General features: G+C 39.0%; 1 protein-coding gene across 2 annotated transcripts in view; it reads left to right on the top strand.

Moving 5' to 3' along the window:
* The first annotated feature begins 5640 nt into the window (after positions 1 to 5640).
* Positions 5641 to 24147, top strand: part of LOC140227545 (uncharacterized) — a 29627-nt gene continuing 11120 nt past the window's right edge. The window contains exons 1-9 of one of the 2 annotated variants that reach the window (XM_072307950.1): positions 5641 to 5680; positions 8652 to 9179; positions 9848 to 10017; positions 12609 to 12713; positions 13882 to 14028; positions 14685 to 14949; positions 16083 to 16252; positions 18264 to 18371; positions 18752 to 18901. In XM_072307950.1, the coding sequence (XP_072164051.1) occupies positions 8708 to 9179; positions 9848 to 10017; positions 12609 to 12713; positions 13882 to 14028; positions 14685 to 14949; positions 16083 to 16252; positions 18264 to 18371; positions 18752 to 18901 (1587 nt within the window). In that variant the 5' untranslated portion in view covers positions 5641 to 5680; positions 8652 to 8707. The remainder of the gene's footprint in view (positions 5681 to 8651; positions 9180 to 9847; positions 10018 to 12608; positions 12714 to 13881; positions 14029 to 14684; positions 14950 to 16082; positions 16253 to 18263; positions 18372 to 18751; positions 18902 to 24147) is intronic. The other variant, XM_072307951.1, reaches the window with a different exon arrangement.

The raw sequence follows: 24147 nt of genomic DNA, 5'->3' as shown, positions 1-24147 counted from the left end.
ATGTAAAGAAACAAGTGCAAGTATGGTACCAAAGCACACGATTCATAAGACGTACACAAGCGCGCGAACAGAACTAGAAGCTGTGGGATACAGTATTGACCGATTCGGGTTCGTTGAGGGCAGCAGACATTTTATGGCACTGGGCGCAGCCATGAGCTCAAATTGCGGTGTCTCAGCCGACCCCCCTGCTCTCCCCCACCCCACGGGCAACATGTTTATCGCGCACTTGTAACAAAGGTTCGCGCACTAAGCAAGCATTCGCGCACTGGTACGAGATGCCCATTGGCTAAAACAACCATGCATCAGTTTTTCATTCTGCGCGCGTAAGAGGGGTGGGGAGAGAGGAGGGGGGGGGGGGGGGGTCGGATGATACACCGCAGTAATGGCGCTGCCCATGCCAAAAATACACATAGCGCGTCACAGAATCGGTCAATACCCCATGAGACACGCATGCGCACAGCGCACAATGACGTCATAGAATCATGATTGAAATCACGGTTGCGTTCATGCGGTTTCTGCGATCGTGATTCTGGCAGAATCATGATTCAAAACGCCCTTTTTTTCCGCGTTTCAGATCGGCGTTTTGAAACGCGTTTAAATGGAAAAATCGCATGAACGCAACGCAACTAAACACGTTTAGCGACTAAACGTGTTTAGAAACGTAATTCTAGTTTCGCATGAACGCAGCCGACATACATAAAACATAAACATCACAATACAAAAGCATGGATGAATTGTCAAATACAGCTTATAAGACAATAAAACATGTGAAATATGAGGAATCTACATAGAAGCATTGCTTGTAGGGTGTAGATTCCCAGATGCGGATGTGAGAATATTTCTTACTTGGTATTTGTAATCAAAGGAATGACAATTTGTGAATTGGAGAAAAATAAACGCCAAAAAGTAAAAAAAACAAACAAACAAACAAACAAACAAACAAACAAACAAACGCGGCACAAGACTTCTTGAGAGTTGCGTGATCACCCGAGGGAGGTACAAGTCAGATGCGGTGTACAATAGCAGAGATACCAAATGTGTACAAAGGAAGTTCAGGAGATAATACAGAAATCGCGAGCGAGGCACATGTTACATAATCGATAATGTCAGTAATGTGAAGTATGAACAGAGAATGTCGAGGAGGATTGAAAAATAGCTATTAGATATGAATTCAGAAAAACTAGTTTAAGTTTATGCTTAAATGAATGAAGAGACTGAGATTGGATTATTTCTCTATCCAACTCATTCCAAAGTTTAGGTCCTGTAGTGGTTATTGTTTTTAAAGCAGATACGGTCCGTACAGGAGAAAGATGAAAAGAATCTTTTTGTCTGGGTAAGAATGAACTTCAGAATTTTTGACAAACATCGAAGAAACCACATCAGGGAGACCACCTGAGTTTAATTGATACATAAATGACCCGATATTGAAATGATGTAAATCCTGGATCTTAAGTATTCTACTGGGAAAGAATAAGACATTAGTGTGTTCCAAAAATGTGGCGAAGTTAATTATCCGTATAGCTCTTTTCTGCATCAATAATAAGGAATTAAGTCTAGTTGTACAGCAGTTTCCCCATGCCAGGATTCCATAACCTACAATATAAGGCAAAAAAGAGTAGAATACAATGAATGCAGAACGTGTTTAGGAAAATACTGTTTTAACTTATACATAACACCTACATTTTTATAGTAATTTACGCAAAAAATCAACATGAACTTTCCATGTCAACTTACAATCAATATAAAGACCAAGGAATTTTATATATTCCACCTGGTTCAATTCCACGTCGTTTACGACTAACTTACCCGGTAAAATATTGATTATATTGCTAAAAACCATAAATTTTGTCTTGATCAAATTCAGTGATAATTTATTAGCCTGAATCCACTTAGATACTGATTTTAATTCAGTATTAATGGTATTCAGTAAAACAAGAGGGTTTCGATTTGAATAAAAAATACTGGTATCATCGGCGAAAAGTAGAAAATAGAACAGAGAGGACGAACTGCGAAAGTCATTCATATAAAGAATAAACAATAAAGGACCTAAAAGGGATCCTTGCGGTACCCCACAAGTATAGGCTGTGAGCTGGACACATGGCCATTCAAACTAACAAATAATGAGTTCTTCCTTCCACGAATCCCATAGTGTTGTATAATTTGTATATAATAATATTTCATGGTTGATAGTGTCAAAGGCATTGGAGTAGTCAAGAAAGATACCTGCTGTGTGACACTTGGCATCGATCGCTTTAATAATTTTCTCTATCATTAATAGAATAGCATGAATTGTGGAATGCTTTTTACGAAATCCAAATTGATTATCATCTATTTACATTACAGGATCGTTTAAGAATAGGAATACACGTGTGTACACAATCTTTTCAAGTAATTTAGAAAAAGAAGTTAGTAACGATATTGGTCGATAATTTCCCAGTTCGTCCTCTCGGCCCTTTATATCGGGATTTTTTTTAGCGATTTTCATCCTAGTAGGCATTACACCGTTCAGTAATGACAAATTAAATATGGGCGAGAGGTACAACAATCTCATGTACAACTTTCAGAAGATAATTAGAAATTCCATCATACTCAGTACTTTTTTTGGCTTTAAGATTATTTACAATGTCAACAATTTCGGATTCTAATACAGGCATAAAAAACAAAGATTGATTATTGCGATGACTTAAATACGTAGAAAACGATATATCCGTTTCCGGAATAGCATCAGCTAAATTAGATCCAACATTCACAAAACATGAGTTAAACGCTTCGGAGATTTCATTATCATCTCTTAACTCGATGTCATTTAAACAAATCTTATGCAATGGATATCCGATTTATTTCGTTTCTTCTGAAGAACATTATTAATAACTTTCCACGTCGATTTAATGTCCTTCTCATGGAGAAGAAACAGTGAAGAAAAATATTTCTTTTTTGCCTCACGCAACACAGAAGTAAGAACATTACGATAACTAGTATATTTGCTTTTAGCAGCATCAGTTTTTTGAGACTTGAATATGTAAAAAAGCTTATTTTTCCTATTAATAGACCACAGCAAAGATTTCAATATCCAGAGGGATCGTGGTATCTTTTTTATAATTTCATCTAGATTGTGATCTTATTGGAAAATGAAAGAGAAAAGAGGAGCGATCAAATTTATCATATTATGCGTCATTAGGCTCATTCGCATTGAGAACCACTGACCAATTAATATCAAACAGGCTTTCCTTAAATCTTATAATATTTTGTTCAGACATTACACGAGCTGTAGAATTCATTTCCCAAGTTGCGATTTAGTATAAATGGAATGGAAACAAACACTGGGAAATGATCAGACATATCCGAAACTATTATACCTTGATCAGTTAGATAATGAATATTAGTAAATATAAAATTATCAATAATTGTATACGCTGCAAATATTCTGGTAGGTTTATTATACACGGCGTAAAAGCACATGAAAACATAGTGTCCACAAAATCCTGGCAACAGGGCTTTTCGTGATACTGCAGTAAATCAAGATTGAAATCCCCCATTAAAAAACAATGTTTATTATGCAAAGACTCAGAATTCAATAAGGAAATCAGTACATCAAAAAATAAAGCAGTACGATTACAATTTGGTGGTCTATAAATCTCACCAATCAAAATATTCTTTCCAGCTGGTATGTCGATTTCAATAAAAATGCTTTCAAAATCTTCAGTCATATGACATGAATTCTGAATCAAATCAAAATTGAATCCTTTCTGAACATAAAGAGCCACACCCCTCCATGTTTATTTACTGTATTATTAAACACAAGAGAATATCCATCCAAATTAACTAGGGAAAGTGACACGTCAGACAACCATGTTTCGCACAAACCTATAACAGAAAAAATCCGCATTGTGTAAATTCAAAAATGTCTTCAGTTGGTCAAGTTTCTTATACAAACTTCGTATATTGAAATGAAGAATAGAAAAGTTGTTATCCATCTTGAAAAAATCTCGTGTCATTGTTTCCTGATTATATACCAGAAGGAAGGATGTGAGTTGTTGTGCTCTCGTCACAGTTTTATTTACTCGATACTACTTGGCGTCTGTTATACGAAACCCTCTAGCAAGATGGAAAACATTCAATCGTGGATTGAATACGCGAGTTCATCGTCGGCGTATCTAGACTTCTTTCCCCCACAAGCAAGTTTGTGGAAAAAATTCTAGCCTATTCTGCAATTCTAATATCTGTTTTCGCGATTATTGTCAACATTTTTACAATGTTCGCAATTCTTGCAAGTAGCCACTTGCGGAGGAAACAGAACATCATTATGACTATATTTCCCACTTATAGACGCACGTGCCGACAGTTGCAGCCGCTCAGCTGCAAAGCAAAGGATCTTTATTACAGTATTCATCGCATAATCGGGCATCTGATAATCGGGAACCTCGCTTAAACGACATACGCTTCCCAGAAACATTTCCAATGCACGTTATTTTCACTGGATAATCGGGCGGGGACCTCTGATAAACGGGACAATTTTTCTTCAAGCGATCTTTGATTTTGTTGATATTTTACACAAAAAATCTACCAAAATACCACAACAATATTTCAAAGATTCCGTATCAGTTGTTGTTTACATCAAACTTACAAAGCAAGCTTCGGACTGGTGTGTTTTGACTTCCGTCCATCCAGTACATGTACATTTCAGCTCGCTGCCCGCCTTCGCTTTTCTGTACATGTGTATATAAATGGCGAGCTAGATCGCTACATATTGACAACACATGTACAATGTACAGTGCAGTGATCGCGGCAAGTAAACAATCAAGCCGTGATGATTGAATGATTGAAGGACTTTTCATTGACGTTCCCACATCAGTTCTGGGTAATCATTTCCCATGGTCGTGGATATGTATTTATACAGAACGCCCTACGTGTCCAAGAATTTTACGAATGTTTAAGAAAGTGCTAGCTTTTCATCCACATATTTTGTGTTCGAAGAGAGGTGACAGAAGAAGAACCAGTTGCGATATTACTCTACAACACTGCGAGAATGCAGGGAGAGCTAGAGGGTCGCGCCGAGGGGTAGCGTGGTTGTGTATTCATGTACATGTACAGTACGTCAGTATGCATGCGTATGTGTGTGTGTGTGTGTGTGTGTGTGTGTGTGTGTGTGCACTACATGTACATGTCGTATGCCATTAGTGTATGGTGAGTGCTCATCGCGAAATCGGGCACCTCGCTTAAAGGGGCCGTGTTTGCTACTCCCAACCTGTCCCGATTATGCGATGAATACTGTACTATACAAGTAGGGCCTAGGCCTACTATGTACCTTTATGTGAAAAAAGGAAAAATGAAGAGAATTTACAGAGCATTGTACGTTTCCTTGAATGATAAGGAGAATATGGAAAACGCCGCTAAACACAAAACAACATCAAGAACTAACAACACCAGTAACAACAACAACAACAAGTTCAACAACAACAACAAGTTCAACAACAACAACGTACAACACAAACAACAACTTCTTCGCCCGCCCGCCCGGCCGGCCGGGGTCGAGATTCAGGTGCTCGCTCGCGCTCAAGATCCACGGATGGGCCGGTGTGATCTTCCAGTGCATAGATTCTAGTGGTGATGAACTCTATTTCCCGCGTCATTTACTAGTACAGTAATCCATCTACGACTTGACTCTATCGAGTTCATTCAGGTACGTACGGCACAAAAGGAACTCTTACCACACTGCCTAGCATGAACTAAGTTTTGCTACCAAATTCGAGCTCAAAATTCATCTTGCCTGATCCTGGGAAGTGAGCAAGTGAGAGGCTGATAGCGTAATAAACGGAGTGAATCGCTTCGGTGGATGTTTTGTAGTCCCGCTAATTAGAATCGGTGTAGGCCACCAAGGCCTAGCTAGAGCCCTATGGTAGTTACGCATAATTTACAAAGTTTATAGAAGGGTCTACTGCAGTACAACACTGTAGCCCCTAGTAGTAGATAGGGCCTGGACTGGGCAATGTTATTAGTTTCGATGGACCAGCATAAAATGTACAGATAAATGTAAGGTGCCTAAATGTAGACAAGTAAATTTAGGTCTAACTTCGTTGTTTAGTAAAGGAAGCACTTGACCGAAAGATGCGGATGACTGCATCGTGTATAGAATTGGTCAAACAAGGTCAAGACGGAGGAAGATACTGAACAACTGCGGAGGAATCTGGATGCACTCCAAGTGTGGGAAACAGACTGGCTCATGAAATTTCACCCTCAGAAATGCCAAGTCATGCATGTTAAAAGTTTAACCAACAAGAGGAAGATAATCAAGAGTTCAACACCTGACTACATGTCTACATGGAATACCATTGACAGAAACTGAAAAGGCAAAATACCTTGGTCTCAATCTCCAGGGTAATCTCAAATGGAACAAACATGTGGATGTCACTACCAAGTCTGCTAACTCAACAAGTAGCTTCCTTCAGAGAAACATCAGAGAGTGCCCCCTGAAGACAAAAGTGCTCTGCTATAAAGCACTTGTCCTCCCACTTCTAGAATATGCTGCCGTGGTGTGGGACCCATTTACCCAGCCAGAAGAAAATCATGAAATTGGAAATGGTGCAACGCCGCTATGCTCGCTTTGCTGTAGGAGATTTTAGCCGTACAAGCAGCGTAACTGACATGTTGAAGCAACTTCGAATTCAGTGGGCCACTCTTCAGGAGAGAAGGGCTCAGCAGAGAGTGTGCATGGTATACTCCATAATCCACAGGCTGATCGACATTCCGGATGAACACTTCATACCAGCCACTGGACCATCTACACGAGGGAATCCAAACAAAGTTTAAATCCCGTTTGCCAGAACCCAAACATATCAGAAGACATTCTTTCCTGACGCAATTAAAATATGGAACTCTTTACCACCAAGTATAGGTAGAAGTACCTCTCTACAGATCTTCAAACGGGGTGCAACAGATCAGGCTTCGTTAAGCCTCTTCTGTCTTTTTTAACTGCACATATAGAATCTGTAGTGATCTTTTTACTCGCATTTTTCATCTGGGCACTTGACAAGCACAAGTACAATAATACGCCAATGGCGGTCTGTACTTTACTTGAAGAAGAAGAAGAAGATCGGTCTGTACAGTGCACTCCCGTTATAACGAAATGCTCGGGACCGGCAGTTTTCTTTCGTTATAACAAAATTTCGTTATAACCGAACAAATACAATATATAACGAAAACAAGGAAACCACGTATCGGTATATCATATCCTGTTTGCTGAATAGTCATCACACACTAGAAAGCTATGTGAAATGTGATGGGATAACTGTATTACAATAATAAACGCAAGTTCCCCTCAGAAACTGTGCATGACACAAGGAGCGAACTCACAGTGGTGTGAAGCGTTCACCCATGCAGAGACGCTATATATGCTTGTTCCGCTACGTATATTTTCGAAAGCAATTCGCATTTCGTAATAACAGAGCACATTTCTTTTGTTTTTCTTTGTCTGTGGAGCTCGGAAAAGACTTCGTTATAACGGAAATTTCGCTATAACCGTGTTCGTTATAAGCGAATTTTGTACCATAGACTTTAATGGTGATAATTTTGGGACCAGAAGATTTACTTCGTTATAACGAAATTTCGTTATAACCGTGTTCGATGTAACGGGAGTGCACTGTATCTGTCCGTCGGGGAATGTTCCGCGGAGACTGCGTCTGGCTTCACGGATCCCCTCTGTATACGTCTACGGAGGAGAGCGTTAATGGCAAAAAATAAAAGACTTCTCCGGACAGACGGATCTTTCTGTCTAAGGAGGCACATATTTCACCAAGATCAGATTTGGCTTTGAAATTGGCACAATGGTATTTGGCAGATTTAATATAGACTAGACCTTCTAGTCTAGATGTTCTAATAGAGTATTAAATTAAATTTTAGTACCTGTATATTGAGCTGTTGAGGGAAGAACTAAACTTTAGACTAGCTCACCAGTACAGTAGTCTAGTGACAGTGTGTTTGGAATTGGAGCTATGGCTATACGGGTATACCATTGTCCATGGATTCTATATGGTCCAGTATGGAGTGTAAAATTACTTTTATAGGCACCCTACAAACTGTACTTCTTTTTGGGACTGTCTGGTACTGACTGCAAAGATTGTGCAAGAACAGCTAGGTATGAATTGAAGGAAAGTCTGTTTAGCTGGTCGTTGAGTTGAGAGCAAATTAGAGAGCTAGAGGGAGCTACACAGCTCAGGCAGAGTTTCCAGTTGACATGGTGAAGTGTTTGATTGCAGCTATTATTCAAAGATGGTGTGGTTTGTACTATATAGCCAGTACACATGAATAATAATATGAATGACCGAGGCAATGATAATGAATCATGCTTTCCATGACAGATGAGGTTCTACTTCAACTATAATCAAGCAAACGAGCTGATATCCAACGGCTGTCCAAAACTTGATCGCAGCTGCACATAGTGTAGACGCCTTTGTTTTTTTAACACAATGCTAGCTTTCATTTCCGTTCAATTACCCTTCACCATTGACGGTGTGATACCTTTCATTACCATTCAACGTCGATTTTTGTATTCAAGGGCTATCTGTATGTAGTAAGCTATTAAACTTGACAAAACCATTTAAACAAATCTCTACAAAAAGATAATTAATTTCAAATTTGTGGTTTTGCCTTTTCAGACTTCTGTGCAAGGTAATTGTAGAAATCATGAAAGTATGCAGATTGGGACAGCAAAATGGCTTCTGCGGCAAGTGAACAGGAGGAATCCACCAGTTCCATCTCTGAGGGGCAAGTGTTGATTGGCGAGGTGGGACCCTTGCCTGTGCAGATAAGCTGCGATCATGACTACATGCTCAGCACTTGCCCAGGTGGACGGGCGAGCGGGAAGAGGAGCACACCAGACTTGGCCGAAAACTTGGCGCAGGACCAAGAGGGAACCATAGATGAGGCAGCAAACATTTCCATGGACTTGGGGTCGGGGCAAGACTGTGAGTATAGCGAGGACGGAACCCCTGATGCAGCAGCCCATGAGGAAGCTGTTCAAGTGAAGACATTTGACCTCAAGCCACATGTGAAGGGCATTGTGGATCCCAGGTGTGGCTTCGTAGAGGACGCCAAGGCAGCCGCGGAGGTTTTGGACAGGTACCAGAGAGTGACGTCAACAAAATTCATCACTTTCAGAACAACACGAAACTTTGGCAATACAGGTCAGTGTGGTGCTTGTCATCAAAAGTGCTGAGCATAATTATTTTGACTGCAAGAGAGATTGAACTATGCTGTGAAGACAATAGTGGTTTATTTGAAATATTCTAGCCATTTCTATTTAATTTTTATTTTTTATGTATTTTTAAATGTAATTGCAAACTGAGATGATATTGTTCCACTTAAACTGCTTTGAATCAATTATTACACATGTATGAACTGCTATGGATTTGCAGGTTATGTGACTAAGCATTGCAGCACGCAGGCGGTACAGGAGTAGATCGCGGTGTTATTTGACTTATTGTCACTATGATTGTGACATAATTAAGGTTTTTAAACTTGCATTACGGTAGCAATTACTAATTTGACTTCCATGTATTGTTCACATCATGTATCAATTATGATTATCATGCAGGTACTTGTAGACTTTCCTGTTCAAAAGTTGTATTCAACTAAGTACATGATGCAGTAACTTGTGTGGTCTTGACTCCTTTTGGCCCTATTTCCTGAAAGATGTTTAATAGGATAACAACTCTTGCTGGAATGGTCTCCTCGCATAGCAACAACCATTTAGGAGGCAGGATTCTTGTCATTGCTCTGGCACTTGCTATTCCAGCAGCAGTTCCTGTAATTGCAGCTTTTAATGAAATGACTCCCCTGGTCTTGCCTGTAGATGCCAGTGAGAGACCACACCGAATCCTGTGGAGTCTTCAAATTGGCAACCAGAATGTGGTTCCGTTTGACTGTGTGCCCTTCATGCTGCTGGGAAGCAAAGGCCTTGAGTGCGAGTTCGGACCAGATCGCAATGTGAAGAAGAAGCTTGCCTACGCTGAGAAGACAAAGGCAAGTGCTGACCCATATTGTTGACATGGATGATCCCATGCATGGAGTCAAGTCTCAGCTGTGTAGCTGGAACCAATTTATTTACGAAGCCTTTTATGGTTGTCTGTCTAGAAAGCTCAGAAATAATGGTATTACTTCTCTACTACATGTATGCACAGGCCTGCTCAAGTTTATGAATGAAATCACATTCATGGACTACATTGCATTTACACAAAAATGTGCTGTAATAAGAACTTTTATGAGACTCTTTTCCTTCTGACCTTCAATTTACAATGAAAAGGTGTTTTTGTTTCCAGTGGATTATTAGTTTGAAATAAACACCCACTTTAAATTGTTTCATCAAGATCACCTTATGTAAAAATTTCCTTGGCATTCTTGTTTTTTTACTCTATCAGGATAAAGTGATGAAACAGCAAGCACTGATTTGAGGAAAGAGGAAATAATCGTTTTGTAACATTAGTTTGTGCATTTTTTTCTTAATGTGTGTATGAACATGTGGTATACTCTTTACTTTAAATATTGAAGAAATACATATGAAGGGAATAATTGTTAATAATGGGGGAAATAGCAACGTTTTTAGCATTTGACCTTGACCTTATGACCTTTGACCTCTTGCCAATGTCACTAAAATCTACTCAACTAATTGCCCCATCATACATCATCCTTTGACCAAGTTTGGTGAAAGCTGCTTCATCCAGTTTTGAGTTATCACGTAAACAGATGAATTTTAGGATTTGACCTTGATCTTTGACCTTTGACCTCTGTCCAATTTCACTCAAAAACTAATCAAGTAATTGTCCCATCATACATCATCCTCAGACAAAGTTTGGTGAAATTTGCTGAATCCAGTCTTGAGCTATCGCGTAAACAGATACGATTTAATGATTTGACCTTGACCTTTGACCTTTGGCCGATTTCACCCAAAATCTAATCAATTAATTGCCCCATCATATTTTATACTTGGACCAAGTTTGGTAAAATTCCAGTCAATATTACTCAAGTTATCGCATAAACGGATGGGGACGGACGTACGTACGGACATACGTATGGACGGACGGACAACCCAAAAACATAATGCCTCCGGCACCACTTCGTGGCGGAGGTATAAAAATATGATTGAATATGATTTATGATGGTGAATATTTGGGGAATATTGTTTCCTTGACAATCTGGATCAGTATTTGAGTAGTTTCAACTGATTTTACTTCAATAATTATGCAAAATACCCATAAACATGGTTCTTCACACACTAAATGAATGGGGGACAAATTGTCCCATACGTAACTGTCCCATACGTAACACGTCATGTCTGTCTTTAATTATACCCCCGCCAAACGAAGTTTGAAGGGGGTATATAGGAATCAGCGGACAGTCGGTCGGGCGGTCGGTCCGTTGCAAATCTTGCGTCGCGAACTTCTTCCTCAGTTTTCAACCGATTCCCATAAAACTTGGCACAGATGTGTGCCTTGGGTTGTAGATGTGCAAGACGTATTTTTTGACAGTACCCAAAAGTATGTTGCCATGGTAACGGCATATTATGGGCAAAAATGGGTACAAATCTTGTGTCGCGAACTCCTCCCACAGTTTTTGATCAATTTTTATGAAATTAGGTACAGATGTTCATCTGAATATGTTAATGTGCAAGACACATATTTCCGCAGTGGCAAAAAGTGCGTTGCCATGGTAACGGCGTGTTATTGGTAAAATATATGGCAAAATGCTTCATGGCAAAACTGCTTCATCAGTGTTCTTCCAATTCTCATGGAATTCATATTGAATGTTTGTCTTAGGATATAGGTCAGCATGACACATTTCTTGACAGTGACAAAAAGTATGTTGCCATGGTAACAGCTCACATATTATGAGCCAAAATGATGGAAAATTGTGTGTTGCAAACTACTTCCTCAGTTTTTGCCCAATTTCCATGAAACTTGGTACAGATGTGTGCCTTTGGTTGTAGATGTGCAAGACGCATTTTTCGACAGTACGCGAAAGTATTTTGCCATGGTAACGGCATATTAATGGCAGAAGATCAAGGAAAGATCTTGCGGGTTTAACTACTTCCTCAGTTTTTTGACCAAAGCTTATGAAATGTTGTTTTGACCAAAGCTTATGAAATGTTGTTTGGCGGGGGTATAACCAGTCGCTGTAGCGACATTTCTAGTTAGAACCTGTAATTAGAGCTTTTTGCATAATGGCATGAAACTTACCTGTGATAATCTTGAGTGTTGTGACTTTCATCACAGTGAGTTACAAGTTATAGAATGAAATACTTTCAGAGAGTTTTGAGGTTGAAAAAAATGTTCAAAAAAACAAAATTTTTCTGGTCCCATACGTAATGGCACATATTTTCTCTTCTAGAATATAATTGTCAAGGTCATTTTTCTCAATTTTTTACATGATTATACTTCTTCTAGATATCAATCGCCATGATGAAGTTCAATATGATCAAATTCCATTAACACTATTTTTCAGGTCATAAAAGTCTCCAAATGTCCCATACGTAATGCACGCGTTATCTTGGACTTGCCCTATTTCAAAATTTGACGGACCCATTGAAATAAACATTCTTCTATGCCTCCTCCTCATAGGATGATGAAGATATCAAGCGACGAGTTCTGACACAAAGCACCAAAAAAGTGAACTGCGGAGCACAAATCTCTCTCTTTGAAGTCCTCAAGTTTCCCGAATACCCGGTAATCTTTCGCTCAACATCCTTCTTATCTAGTCAGTAATCTCCTTTGAAGTCTATGAAATGCACACAAATATTTTTGGTTTGGTGAATCACATTATTTACTGATTTTCTAAAGGCTGTGGTGTTGAAGCAATGATCAATTCCCTGTTGATATTTTACTTTCTTTCTCAATTCCTTCTTTCTCTCCGTCATTATTTTGTATTCATATGAAGAACCAAGTAATGATTAGTGACTATCCTAGTATCAAGACGTTCTTGTTATGATATTGTATGCATTTTTCTTTGAATTGAGCTTAAGTCTATGAATGGAATAATGTTTATATTCATAGATGTAATTGTATATTAGTATACATTGTGTTTTCATTGCCAGTGACCAGGTTAAACCAGATGGAGCTGCCAAACACCATTGTCACATGAAGTTGCTAATTTGTCTTACTCTCTAGCCTTTAAAGGACAAGTTCACCTTCATTAACATAAGGATTGAGAGAATGTAGCAATATTAGTAGAACACATCATTGAAAGTTTGAGGAAAATAAGACAATCCGTTCAAAAGTTATGAATTTTTGAAGTTTTTGTGCTGTCACCGCTGGATGAGAAGACTACTGCAATGTATGATGTCACATGCGTACAACAATATAAGGAAAATATAAAGAGAATTTCACAAAATTTCATCTTTTGAAAAAAGTACACATTCCCTTGACTCGTTACTGACATATGTTATGGGTAATATTATTCCCATTGCCTTTAGAAAGAGGCAAGTCAAGTGCTCTTTTATTATGCGAAAAAAGTGAAAATATGTTGAATTTTCTTTACATTTTCTTTATACTGTTGTACTCATATGACATCACGAGCCTTAGTAGTCTCCTCATCCAGCGATTCCAACACAAAAGTTTAAAAAATTCATAACTTTTGCATCGATTGTCCAATTTTCCTCAAACTTTCACCGATGTATTCTACTAATATTGCTGCATTCTCTCAATCCTTATGTTAATGAAGGTGAACTTGTCCTTTAACATTTCATAATGTTTTGTGTTTGAGTTTTTTTTCCCCCAAAGTTTCCAGTGTATAAATACTCATCTGATTTTTTTTTTTCAGTTTCATGCAAAGCAACATAGTATATCAAGATGATTTTTTCTGTCTAGATCCAATGTGAATTGTGTCCCTTTGCAGGTGGAGGCTGATACGACATACTGTCGAAATACTACGTCAGCCGAGCTGCGAAAGAAACTCAGTGAACGGCAAAAGATGCTGCAGGAGAGGCGGATTTACGTGGTGCTGCCGCCGGCTGGCAGCCACTCTGGACACACAGTTGCAGAGGTCAGTACAGGTCACAGTAAAGGTCATCAAGATCACCTTAAAGTGATCAGTCTCTTCAGTTCACATGATGTCCAAAAATTAATCATTGAGCCTAACAAATCATTTTTCACATCTGGTTATTCTGTTCTGTTGACTTAGCTCATTTGAATCCCTTGCTGTTTAACTGCTTTCTACCAATAAAACCAGTCACAAGCTTTACTCAGTAGTCAGTCAGTTGTAGCAATACTGTAAGAGCTGAAATTTTCGCGGTGGTTTTATTTTCGCGAATTTTGTGAATCGCCTTTGAACCGCGAAAATAACAACGTGCGAACAGATAAGCACAGTTAGACCTGGCAACTGGAAATTAACAACACGTGAAAATATTCTCCTAGTAGCAATTCGCGAAAATATCTGTACGCGAAAATTTCAGCTCGTACAGTATGAGTATGGTGGAAAATTTGCACACTTTTAGTTAAATGCACATTACAACAGTTGTAAAAGTGAAAGTGTTGTTACTGTTTTGACAGTCAGACACAGCCTATGTTAATAGTAAAGCCAGAGAGCTCTTTGCTGCTGAGGCTGAGAAGAATTCTTGGATTCCATTCCTTTCACTATCATCACATCAAAATTTATAAGAAATGTCTCAAGCTGATCTCTCTCACTTTTCCCTCCCCCAGGTGGACTATGCTCACGCACTCCAGGCTGACGTTGATGACGAGGAAGACCACTCCACCATCGCAATGAATGCCGTCCTGCAGCCCCCTCACTGGTCATCCATCTGGAACGCCATCTCCGACGACCAGCTGAAGGGGTGGGTCTACACGCTGGAGGATGCGGAGAGGGTGCGCGAGAGCTTCGAGAGACACACAGGGCACACCTACGTCGTCGAGAAGAGAACCAAAGACTTTGGGCAGCTGAAAATGCAGCAGGTCATTCAAACTGGTAGGTGGTATTAAAGACTTGCAAATCCCCCTGTCTGAGTCTCTGCTGTTGTGGTTGCATAGTTGAGATGGTCATTGTCAGAAAGCTTCTCTCCTTTTATATTCTCATTTCCTTTGGAATGGCACAGTGATGAAACAAAAGTTATCTCTTGGTTATTTGTCGTTCTGAGAAAGCATCTTTAATGGCATACAAGACACCACAAAAGGCAAACATACCAGTAAGCATGTGATTGTTGTTTTTGTATGACAGTGAGAATGCTGGTTTGCTTGTTCTTGTGTTTTGATTAGCTCATTCTGATTGGTTATTAAGGTGAGCATTCTGTGTGTGACTCAAATCAGGCAACTTGTGAGCAGATCATAATTAAGGACCAGCTAGAAATGTAAGTGGTGTACGGCAAATCACCGCAGCTCATGACTCTCAGTCACTTTTCTTGATACCATGCAAGTCATTTTTCAGTGGCTCGTGCCAAGAACTTTCCAAAATTGACAATCCTAGCCATTTCAGGCCCACACTTTCACAAGAGTGATTGCTGATAAAGTTTAATTCTTGTATCATATGTCCCCCCCCAAAAAATACAACGGGACACTCCGCAATAATAACTTTAGAAATAGTGTATCAATCCAAATACAATTTCAGGCTTTAAAACTATAACTCATTGCCCACATTTTACAGAGAACCCCATCCGATTTGCTTCGGTGGTCAAAGAGAAATGAGGAGTTTTGTAAAGCATGTCGGGAATCTCTTCCCTCCAAGTTCTGCCCAATGTGTTCACACATTAATATGCTGCTCCAAAACCATCCAAGTGTTAAATCTGGCAGAATAAGACACATGATATGCTTTACAATAATCCACATTTCTTCTGTGACCACTTAACCAAATTGAATGGGGTTTTCTGCAAAATAGAGCAAGGTTGTTGCATTTTAAAACCCTGAAGTAGCAATTAGACAGTAATTGTATTGGAGGTTTTCAATGCAAAAATCCAATTGTAATTTTTTAGGGGACATACTGTATTTACTATCAAATCTGCTTTCCATGGTGAACACACACATTCACAGTATCATGCCTCTTCTTATATGACTTTCTGCATTTTTATCAATGACTTCTTGCATTTCATATGACTATTGGGCTGGCAGACATGAAAGCACTGAAGATTCGATTCAAGGACATTAGAGACGCCGTGATCCCGTACGATGGGGTGCCCTTTCTAGTGTGTGGACAGTACACCCGCAACTGCCGGTTTGGTCGTGACAGGCACAAGGCCAGGAAGCAGAGAGAGCGGGAGAGGGAGGAGGAGAGATTGAGAGTGAGTCTTTTGGGAGGAAGGAAGCTGTTTGGTGTGCATGCATACAGTCAGGATGAGTACTTAGTATCAGACTAAATGTTGTACAGATGCCACACCTTAAAAGTACTGTTTACCACTGGGAGCCGTGATTTAAAAAGTGTTCGAGTAAACACATTTGATGCAAATGTTTTAGGTCAGTTGTATCACGAGACATTCTATTGTATATTAAACAATTTTGCAATAACGCCTAAAACATAAAGGAGATATCACTATTTTTCTCAATAAACCATAACTTTAGACAGTTTATTCTAGAAACAGTTTTATCATGACTATTGTTCACATTTGTATATATTTTTATTGTACTGACAACATTTTTACATTGGTTGTTTCTATCCCTAACTCGCATTTTAGAACTATTTTGAAGCACAAAAGTTGGGTTTTTGTTTCATCTGCAAATGGTAAATAATGTCTTTAATGGAGATGACTGTGTGGAGGACTGTTCTCTGATTGGAGCACCTGTCCTGATTAAGGGATCAGGTATTGATTCGTTAGCAAGCAAAGTTTGATACGTGTGACCAAACATTACACTGTAATTTGGACACACGTGATAGTATCACCTAATATCTCAGACTTTACATATCTTCCTGTCTATATTAATTGGAAACAAGTTTTTTACATCATTTCTGATATGCGATTTTAGATTTTGTTTTTGCAAAGCTTGTAACGGGGGTTGATGTTCAAAAACGATTACATCACACTCTGAGTTGAAGAAAACTGTGACATTTGTATGCACATCTCTACAACAGCAAACTATTTACCAGTATTGTCTTGGTTTCAAGGTGTGATTTCAAGCATGGTGCGCCTAGAACAATCAAATGTAGGCTGTTGAATGTGATCATTCTGTTTTACCATACCTAGAAGAATTCAAAGGCATTTAGCTGGAGGTAGTATTACCAAAGAGTACTGTGATAGTGTGAATTGGTGCTGAGTCTCAAAGAAGTCAGACTTTTAACTCTTTATGTGCCATGGTGGAACCCCCCCCCCCATGTGCCACACTATTCTGAGACACCAACGTAGTCATGCATTGAGAAAACATTCTGTTCTTCAAATCTTTATAACTTTTATAGATTTCTGTTAAATTGTAGACGAAGTGAGCAAAGTTGTAGAGAAAATGCCAAGCTTTGATGCATTGATATCAATTATATAACAAATCTATAATTGCTTTTCTTTCGAATGCCCAGTAGCTGCATTACTGTAAATGTATGACTTTTGCACACAAAGCAGTGACAGAAACTTAGAGTTTGCACGGAAATCCAGTAGGAAAGACTGCTTGTTAGTCAATCACCACATAAAATGCAAGCTATAGACAGGAGGAATGAAATACCCAGAAACGCTTTCATCGTACTGTGGCATTAGGCGATTTATTGATCGGTTTGGGCGTTTTTGTGCGTTTGAGCGGAATATGCAAAGTTGGCACGCCGTCAACTGAGTCGGACGTGCGAACGTGGCACATAAAGAGTTAAACTGATTATGCTTGAATTAAGTGGTCAAAATCATTGGAATGTCTATAGCACTGGATATCATCATACTTGTGTTCACACTAGACCCTGCATCACTGGGACAGTCATCAGAGATCCTCCCCTTTTTATGACTGATCATCCACACTACTATCTGGACTGCCCCCGAGCCATGGGTGCAATTGGGGCATGGGGTGAGCCCTGCCGTGTGAAACCAGACTTCAGACATGGGCACACTTGATGAATACAGCTGGGTGCTATCAATTGTGGCCCAAGGTCACTCTCCTCTCCAAATTTTGTCCCCGACTTGCTTAGTGGGGACGGAGGGAAAAGTCCCAGTGAGCATCCACACTGGCTTTGGAAGGGAAAGTCCTGCCACGCTGGACTTTCCCTGCAAAGTGGGAACTAGTGTGAATGCGGGATATATATCAAATCATGGGAATGGACACAGCTTGTGTTTTGTTATTATCTTGCGTTTACACTCCCTGCCATCATCTTGACATTCTCCTCTGCAGAAGAGCGATAATCCCAATAAAAAGAAGAGGAAACGCCAGATATCCATCAAGCAAGGATGCCAGGCAAAGATCGAAATGAAAGAAATCATCCGCTTTCAGAAGTTCCAGGTCGGTATGTTTCAGATTGTCCAGCAAGTGCCGGTCAATCAGTGTAGATCATCATTAGTTCAAATATGTCTCTGTGCTTGTCCTTGATATATTAAGCCTTACTCTGTTTAGTGTTTGCTGATCTGTATAATTATTTGCTGACATTCCTCTTTCTATAGTTTAATATCACAGTGAGATGTCTTCAAAACAATCTTGAGAGAAAAAAGGGTGTAGTTGTTTGATTTATTTCCATTCATCCCAATTTTGGACATTGTCTTGATATGTCTGAGTGAGTATAGGAAAAACCCCTATTAGAACAAAAATGGCAATAGCCTATAACCGACAACTCTAATGAGTGTATGATGTTAGTGACTTGTTTTCCTGAATGCCATTTTTTGCAGTGCCCACCACACTCTCACCACAAGCGCAAGAACATCAGCCTTAAGATCCGGGATATGTGGTCAGCTGGAATCCCGCTCCACATAGAGAGCCGAATTTACATCCGCTTGCCTCTTAAATCAGAGCACCAGGGTAGCCACGTGTACGAAAAGGTAATGCAGATCAGAGGCAGATGTTGTAAAAGATGTTATATGCATTTGTAAATGTATTTGCAAATTTCCGAGGGGGGGGGGGGGCATGATGCCCCCCCCCCCCCCTCAGTCTTTTTAGGCTTAAAGTCTGCTCTTTCAGAATCTGCCCTAAACTAGAAATCCATGTCTGGCGGCTTTTTGTTGATTTTGTGGTGCAGGGTCACATTTGGTCACTCATTAAATGCACAGTGTATGATTTCTGAGAGCCATATATCATGAGAGTACCATACATGTATGAAATTTGCAATGTAGAGATCCTGAATAATGAGCAAGTGACAGATAATTGTGCTCCAGTTTTTGGTATCACCAATGCACGAAAACCTTTCTGCGCACGCTGCAGAGCCCTGTCACAGGTATACACTTTGGGATTCCTCAGGAGCATCTGGTGTGGCTTCTAGTTGTCTTGCACGTGTCTCAGTTCCCATGCAATTCAGTGCAATTTTTGTGTGCTTTTCTTTGGTTGCTGCTTTTTTCCTTCGGTTATAAATAAGCTAAACTAGAAATGTCGCTATAATGCATGTTTCTCCTAATAGGTCTAGAGCACAATGTCTTCATAATGTGTGATGACAGCTGGTCAATAGCACAATCAGGGTATGCAATTGTGTAACAGGGCAAAAATGAAAAAACTTGGTGAAAATGCTTTTTTGTTGTTTGTTGTAGCTGAGTGTTCAAATTTTCATTTCATGTAAAGAAAGAGTCAAAATTTTGCATTAAACTGCGCATAAATTAGCATTTAAATTAGGGGTGTCGAATTACATTGAAATGACTAATATATTGGAAAAATGCATTAAAAAAAAGGAGAATGTTTTTTTCATCTGATATTGCCTGTTAGATATTCCTGATAAATATCCCTTTCATTCACCACCAGTACATAGCCATGACATGTCACAAAATATGAATGAATTTCATATTTTCACTTCTCGAAATGGATGATCAATTTTGTAGGCATTATTTTGAATTCAAATAAAACCACTTTTACATATCTTATCATATTTCACTTTTGCCAAAGAGTGAAGAGGTGAAACTTTCAGGAATAGGTAACAGACATATAGTGGCCATTATTACAAATTTTTATGAAATTAGGGCTTGTACTTTGGAAGATATTATATTTTTCATTAAAAAATTATCTGTACAGTTTGACCTTGAATGTGCGCACAGTGTTTGGATCAATTCTCATATTTGTAAACACAGATAGAAGAATGAATGTGAGATTTATGATGACTTGAGTTGATATCCAAGCTGTGGCACTCAAACAATGACATATTAAGCCAAAATACTATGTTTTTGCTTATGATATCTTTAGAAATTGAACAAGCATTGAAATATGAACACTGAACACTTATCATATGACCTTCATGCAGTATAACATGGGCGTGTATCACACTTTTTTTATGCTCAGCAATTTGTAAAAATATAAAAAAATAAGTTCCTATTGCTCAAATTTGCTAAAATTTTCACACAATAGATTTCTACGTATGTACAATTCATGGTTAAAAAAACAAGGATATTCAACAAGGGGAAAAGATTCTTTAAAGTAGTCAAATTAGGATATACCTCACTGAAAATACTGAAAAACGGCTGCACTTATTTTACTCAGCATTTGAAAATGGCTCAAAACTCAAACTGGCTGAACATTTATTGGCAAACAGGGCGCCATATTGTAGTGTGTCTTCAGTACTCTCAGGAAAAGCAGAAAAATAAGCTGTTTCTCCATGTATAGCTGTACAGCGTGGGTTAAAAGGTCACAATGTCACAAAAATAAGCCAGCATTACACTCCTACCAGGATGGGACTTCAGACCTTATAACTTTCTCCAGCTGAAAGAACCACTGTTTTTTATTGCATGCAAGCAATGCCAGGAAAAAATCCATTAATTTGATACCAAACACATAGGGGTAGACTTAAAATATGGACCTCAAATCTTGATTTTACGTAAGTTGTAAAACTCTTTTTTTTTGACGCATTACGTGGGTTTTGGGGGACTTTTTGGTAATTAATCTTTAATAATTAACAGTAAATGAGAAGAAATTAGTTATAGTCTTACCACATGTGATTACTGATGTCTTAGCATGCTGCATGTGAATTTTTAAGTCAGTTGGTGCATTCTTTTAGAAGTTACAATTTTTTTAAGTGAGAAAGTCATGATTGCATACCCTGATTGTGCTTATCACCGGCTTCACATAATTGGCAAAATATCAAAATGACAGGTTGTCACAACTGTGTTAAATGTTCACTTTCATTGAACTAGGTTTAATTGGATGAATGGTTATATTGTCTAAGAGTGCAAATATTTGGGTATGTGAGGATTTTTACTTGATTTTTTTACCCTTTTATAATCTTATGCAGTGAATAATTTTTAAAGATATGGAGAAAAAGTGTAACTTCAGATTTAAATAGTAAAATTTTAGCATTTTGAACTGGCCTTTGACCTTTGACCCTATAATTCCCAAGAGAATCACTGTCAAGTAGAACATGCATAGATATGTACTACAGAGTTGTAAGTTACATGATACCTTGAGTCATTACCAAGACATGGAGGAAGAAGTGAATTTTAGCACTTTCACATCACCTCTGACCTTTTAACCTTTGACCTTATGGCAAGAAACTTCCCAAAGAATATATATTGGGTAATACATGTATGTATTAAGTTTCAAGAATAATCCTGCAGGCATTGCATTAATATGAGGGAAATAGTACCTTCTTAAACTTCTTGAACTTTGACCCCCCCCCCACCTTTGACCCATGACCCCCAAATTCCCTTGATAATCACTGCCAGTATGTACAGGCAAATGTAAAAGTTCCATGGAGATGCCTTGAACCATTTGTGAGATATGGAGAAAAAAAGTGAAATTTTGACATTTTCACTTGACCTTTTGACCTTTGACCTCATGACCCCAAACTGTCTCAGATGGAGAATCTTCATTTGGTAGTACATGTATACACTAAGTGTCAAGAAAATACTTTCAGGCATTGCAAAGATATGGGAGAAATAGTGAAATTTTGAACATTTGACCTTGACCTTGACCTTTGACCTTGAGCATGTGCACCCAAAAGTTGATAGGCACAACTTTGCCCACTCATACATATACATGTCAAGTTTCATTAGGATACCTCTAACATTTTTTTAGTTATGCTGTCCACAAAATTGATTACGGACAGAAGGAAGGACGGACGAATGGAAGGACGGACGGACAGAAGGACGGACAAACCGAAAACATAATGCCTCCGGCGACACTTTGTGGCGGAGGCATAAAAAAAGTGTGTAAAACATCTAAATTTTACTGATTTGCGGTCACTAGAGGTATGGTTCGCTAATGCAAGGCTTCAATGTGCTGGTCACATGATTGAAAGCAAAGAAATCTTCAACTATACCTACCCCTGGATTAAGATGGCACATGACCTGAGTGCACATGCAGCCAAAAACCGGTTGCAAGTTTGTCCCCAGAGCTATCCCATAATGCATCTAAAGTAATGCTCACCGTGACAGGCACCAGGGTATTGGCGACACCCAGAATTTTGTTAACCCTAATCACCTTTTTGCAGGACCTTATAACCCTTTGGTTCTTGGATCTTGTTATTGTCCACAGGGGTAATAAATGTTCCATCTGGTTTCCATTGGCAAAGGGTTACCATTAAGGAGATCCCTAACCCACTCCGTCCTTTAATAGCCTAATTATAGACGTTGGTGCCCAGGAATAAAATGTCACCCTCGTACAGAGGATTTACTTTAATTTGGTGCTCATTGGTGTATGAAGACAGTTGATGGCATATTGTCAGTAAGTTTGACCTTTGGACTCAAACGTCAGTTATCTTCTGCGCCCACTCATTTGGTGAATTATCATAGACTCCTTAAAGGGCACATGTACTCCTTTGGTAGAATTGAAGGGCCCAGTGGTTGTTTAAATAGCATTTCAAAGTATCTTTGCAAAGTTTCAAATTGTGCAAAATCTTCTTTTGAGATCCATATTCAACTTCACTTTCAGCAGTTTGGTATTTATTTTGATTTTGTTTTTGTTTTTGTTTCCCCCAAGGGCTTGGTGTAATGTTGTTATGAAACATATAGAAGCATTGTTAAAGGTCTATCACGTATAAAAACAGCTGCTAAGTCTCCCTGATTGTGCAGGCAGCTTCCTGAAAACTCAAATATCTCTGTATGTCCCGATAACAGGATTCAAAAAAAATCTTCCTGATTTTAGAATTACAAAGTACTTTTGCCCCTTGAGATGCACGTAATGCACAAGTGCCCCCCCCCCCCCCCCCCGATTGCCCTTTGAAAGCTCCCTTGTTTTGATGGGTAAGTCCTCAGCTCTGCATAAAATGCCCTAGAATTCCCTTTATGAAAACTGTGGTGTCCTGTATTCATAGTTGTAAAAAAAGTGTTTCCAGACTAAATCGTATACAGTTACAGTTTTATTAAGAAAATATTGATATCTCCTTTTATTTTATGCTTTATTGCAAAAATTTTATATGGTAGAATGTTTTGTGATACAACAGACCTACACATATGCATCAAATATGATATCTTGACAAAATGTTTAAATCACAGCTCCAAAAGGTAAACTGGACCTTTACCATACACCCAGCAACCCCTCTCTGATTATATGTCAAAAGTTATTGAAATACCTGCAGCACGGGGGAACACCCATATCACAGCACATACTAAATCTGGATGAGCCAAACCCCTGCTGTTCCTTTAAGCACCCTAAAATCCTTTGGGGTCCAAAGTCCACTGCCCTGGAGCAGGTTTGACCATTTTGTCCATTGAGTGTGCATTAATAGTGGGAGCTTCTTTGCAGTGGTGTGCTTCTTTGTTACTGTGTGAGACTAGTGTCCCGTGGCGGTGCACGTACATGTTGTACTTTGCATAGGTTTGTTTTTGTTTTCCATTGATTAATTGCCATTGACATACATGCATGCCATGTGCTTGCATGTATGTAAATCCTGCAAGAAGAATGTGTATTTGATTGTTTTCTTTGTAGTATTGCACGCACTGTGTTTGATTTATATGTCAGTGCGCTCTACTGCTATAATGAAATAGCATACAATGCATGCAGGTCCATGCAACATTTAGCACTGTAAAAGTAATATGTTGTGTTCATTAAGCCAGGGTTTATGCCTTTACATCAGATTCACACATGCATACATGCACTTTCCATAGAGAAAAAGAAGTCAGACTAACACCTCAGTGATGTATTATTTTCTTCTAAT

The sequence above is a fragment of the Diadema setosum genome, chromosome 4 (assembly GCF_964275005.1).
Source record: "Diadema setosum chromosome 4, eeDiaSeto1, whole genome shotgun sequence".
Classification (NCBI taxonomy): domain Eukaryota; kingdom Metazoa; phylum Echinodermata; class Echinoidea; order Diadematoida; family Diadematidae; genus Diadema; species Diadema setosum.
The sequence above is the reverse complement of the archived record's forward strand: the minus strand, read 5'-3'. Positions and strand labels throughout refer to the sequence as shown.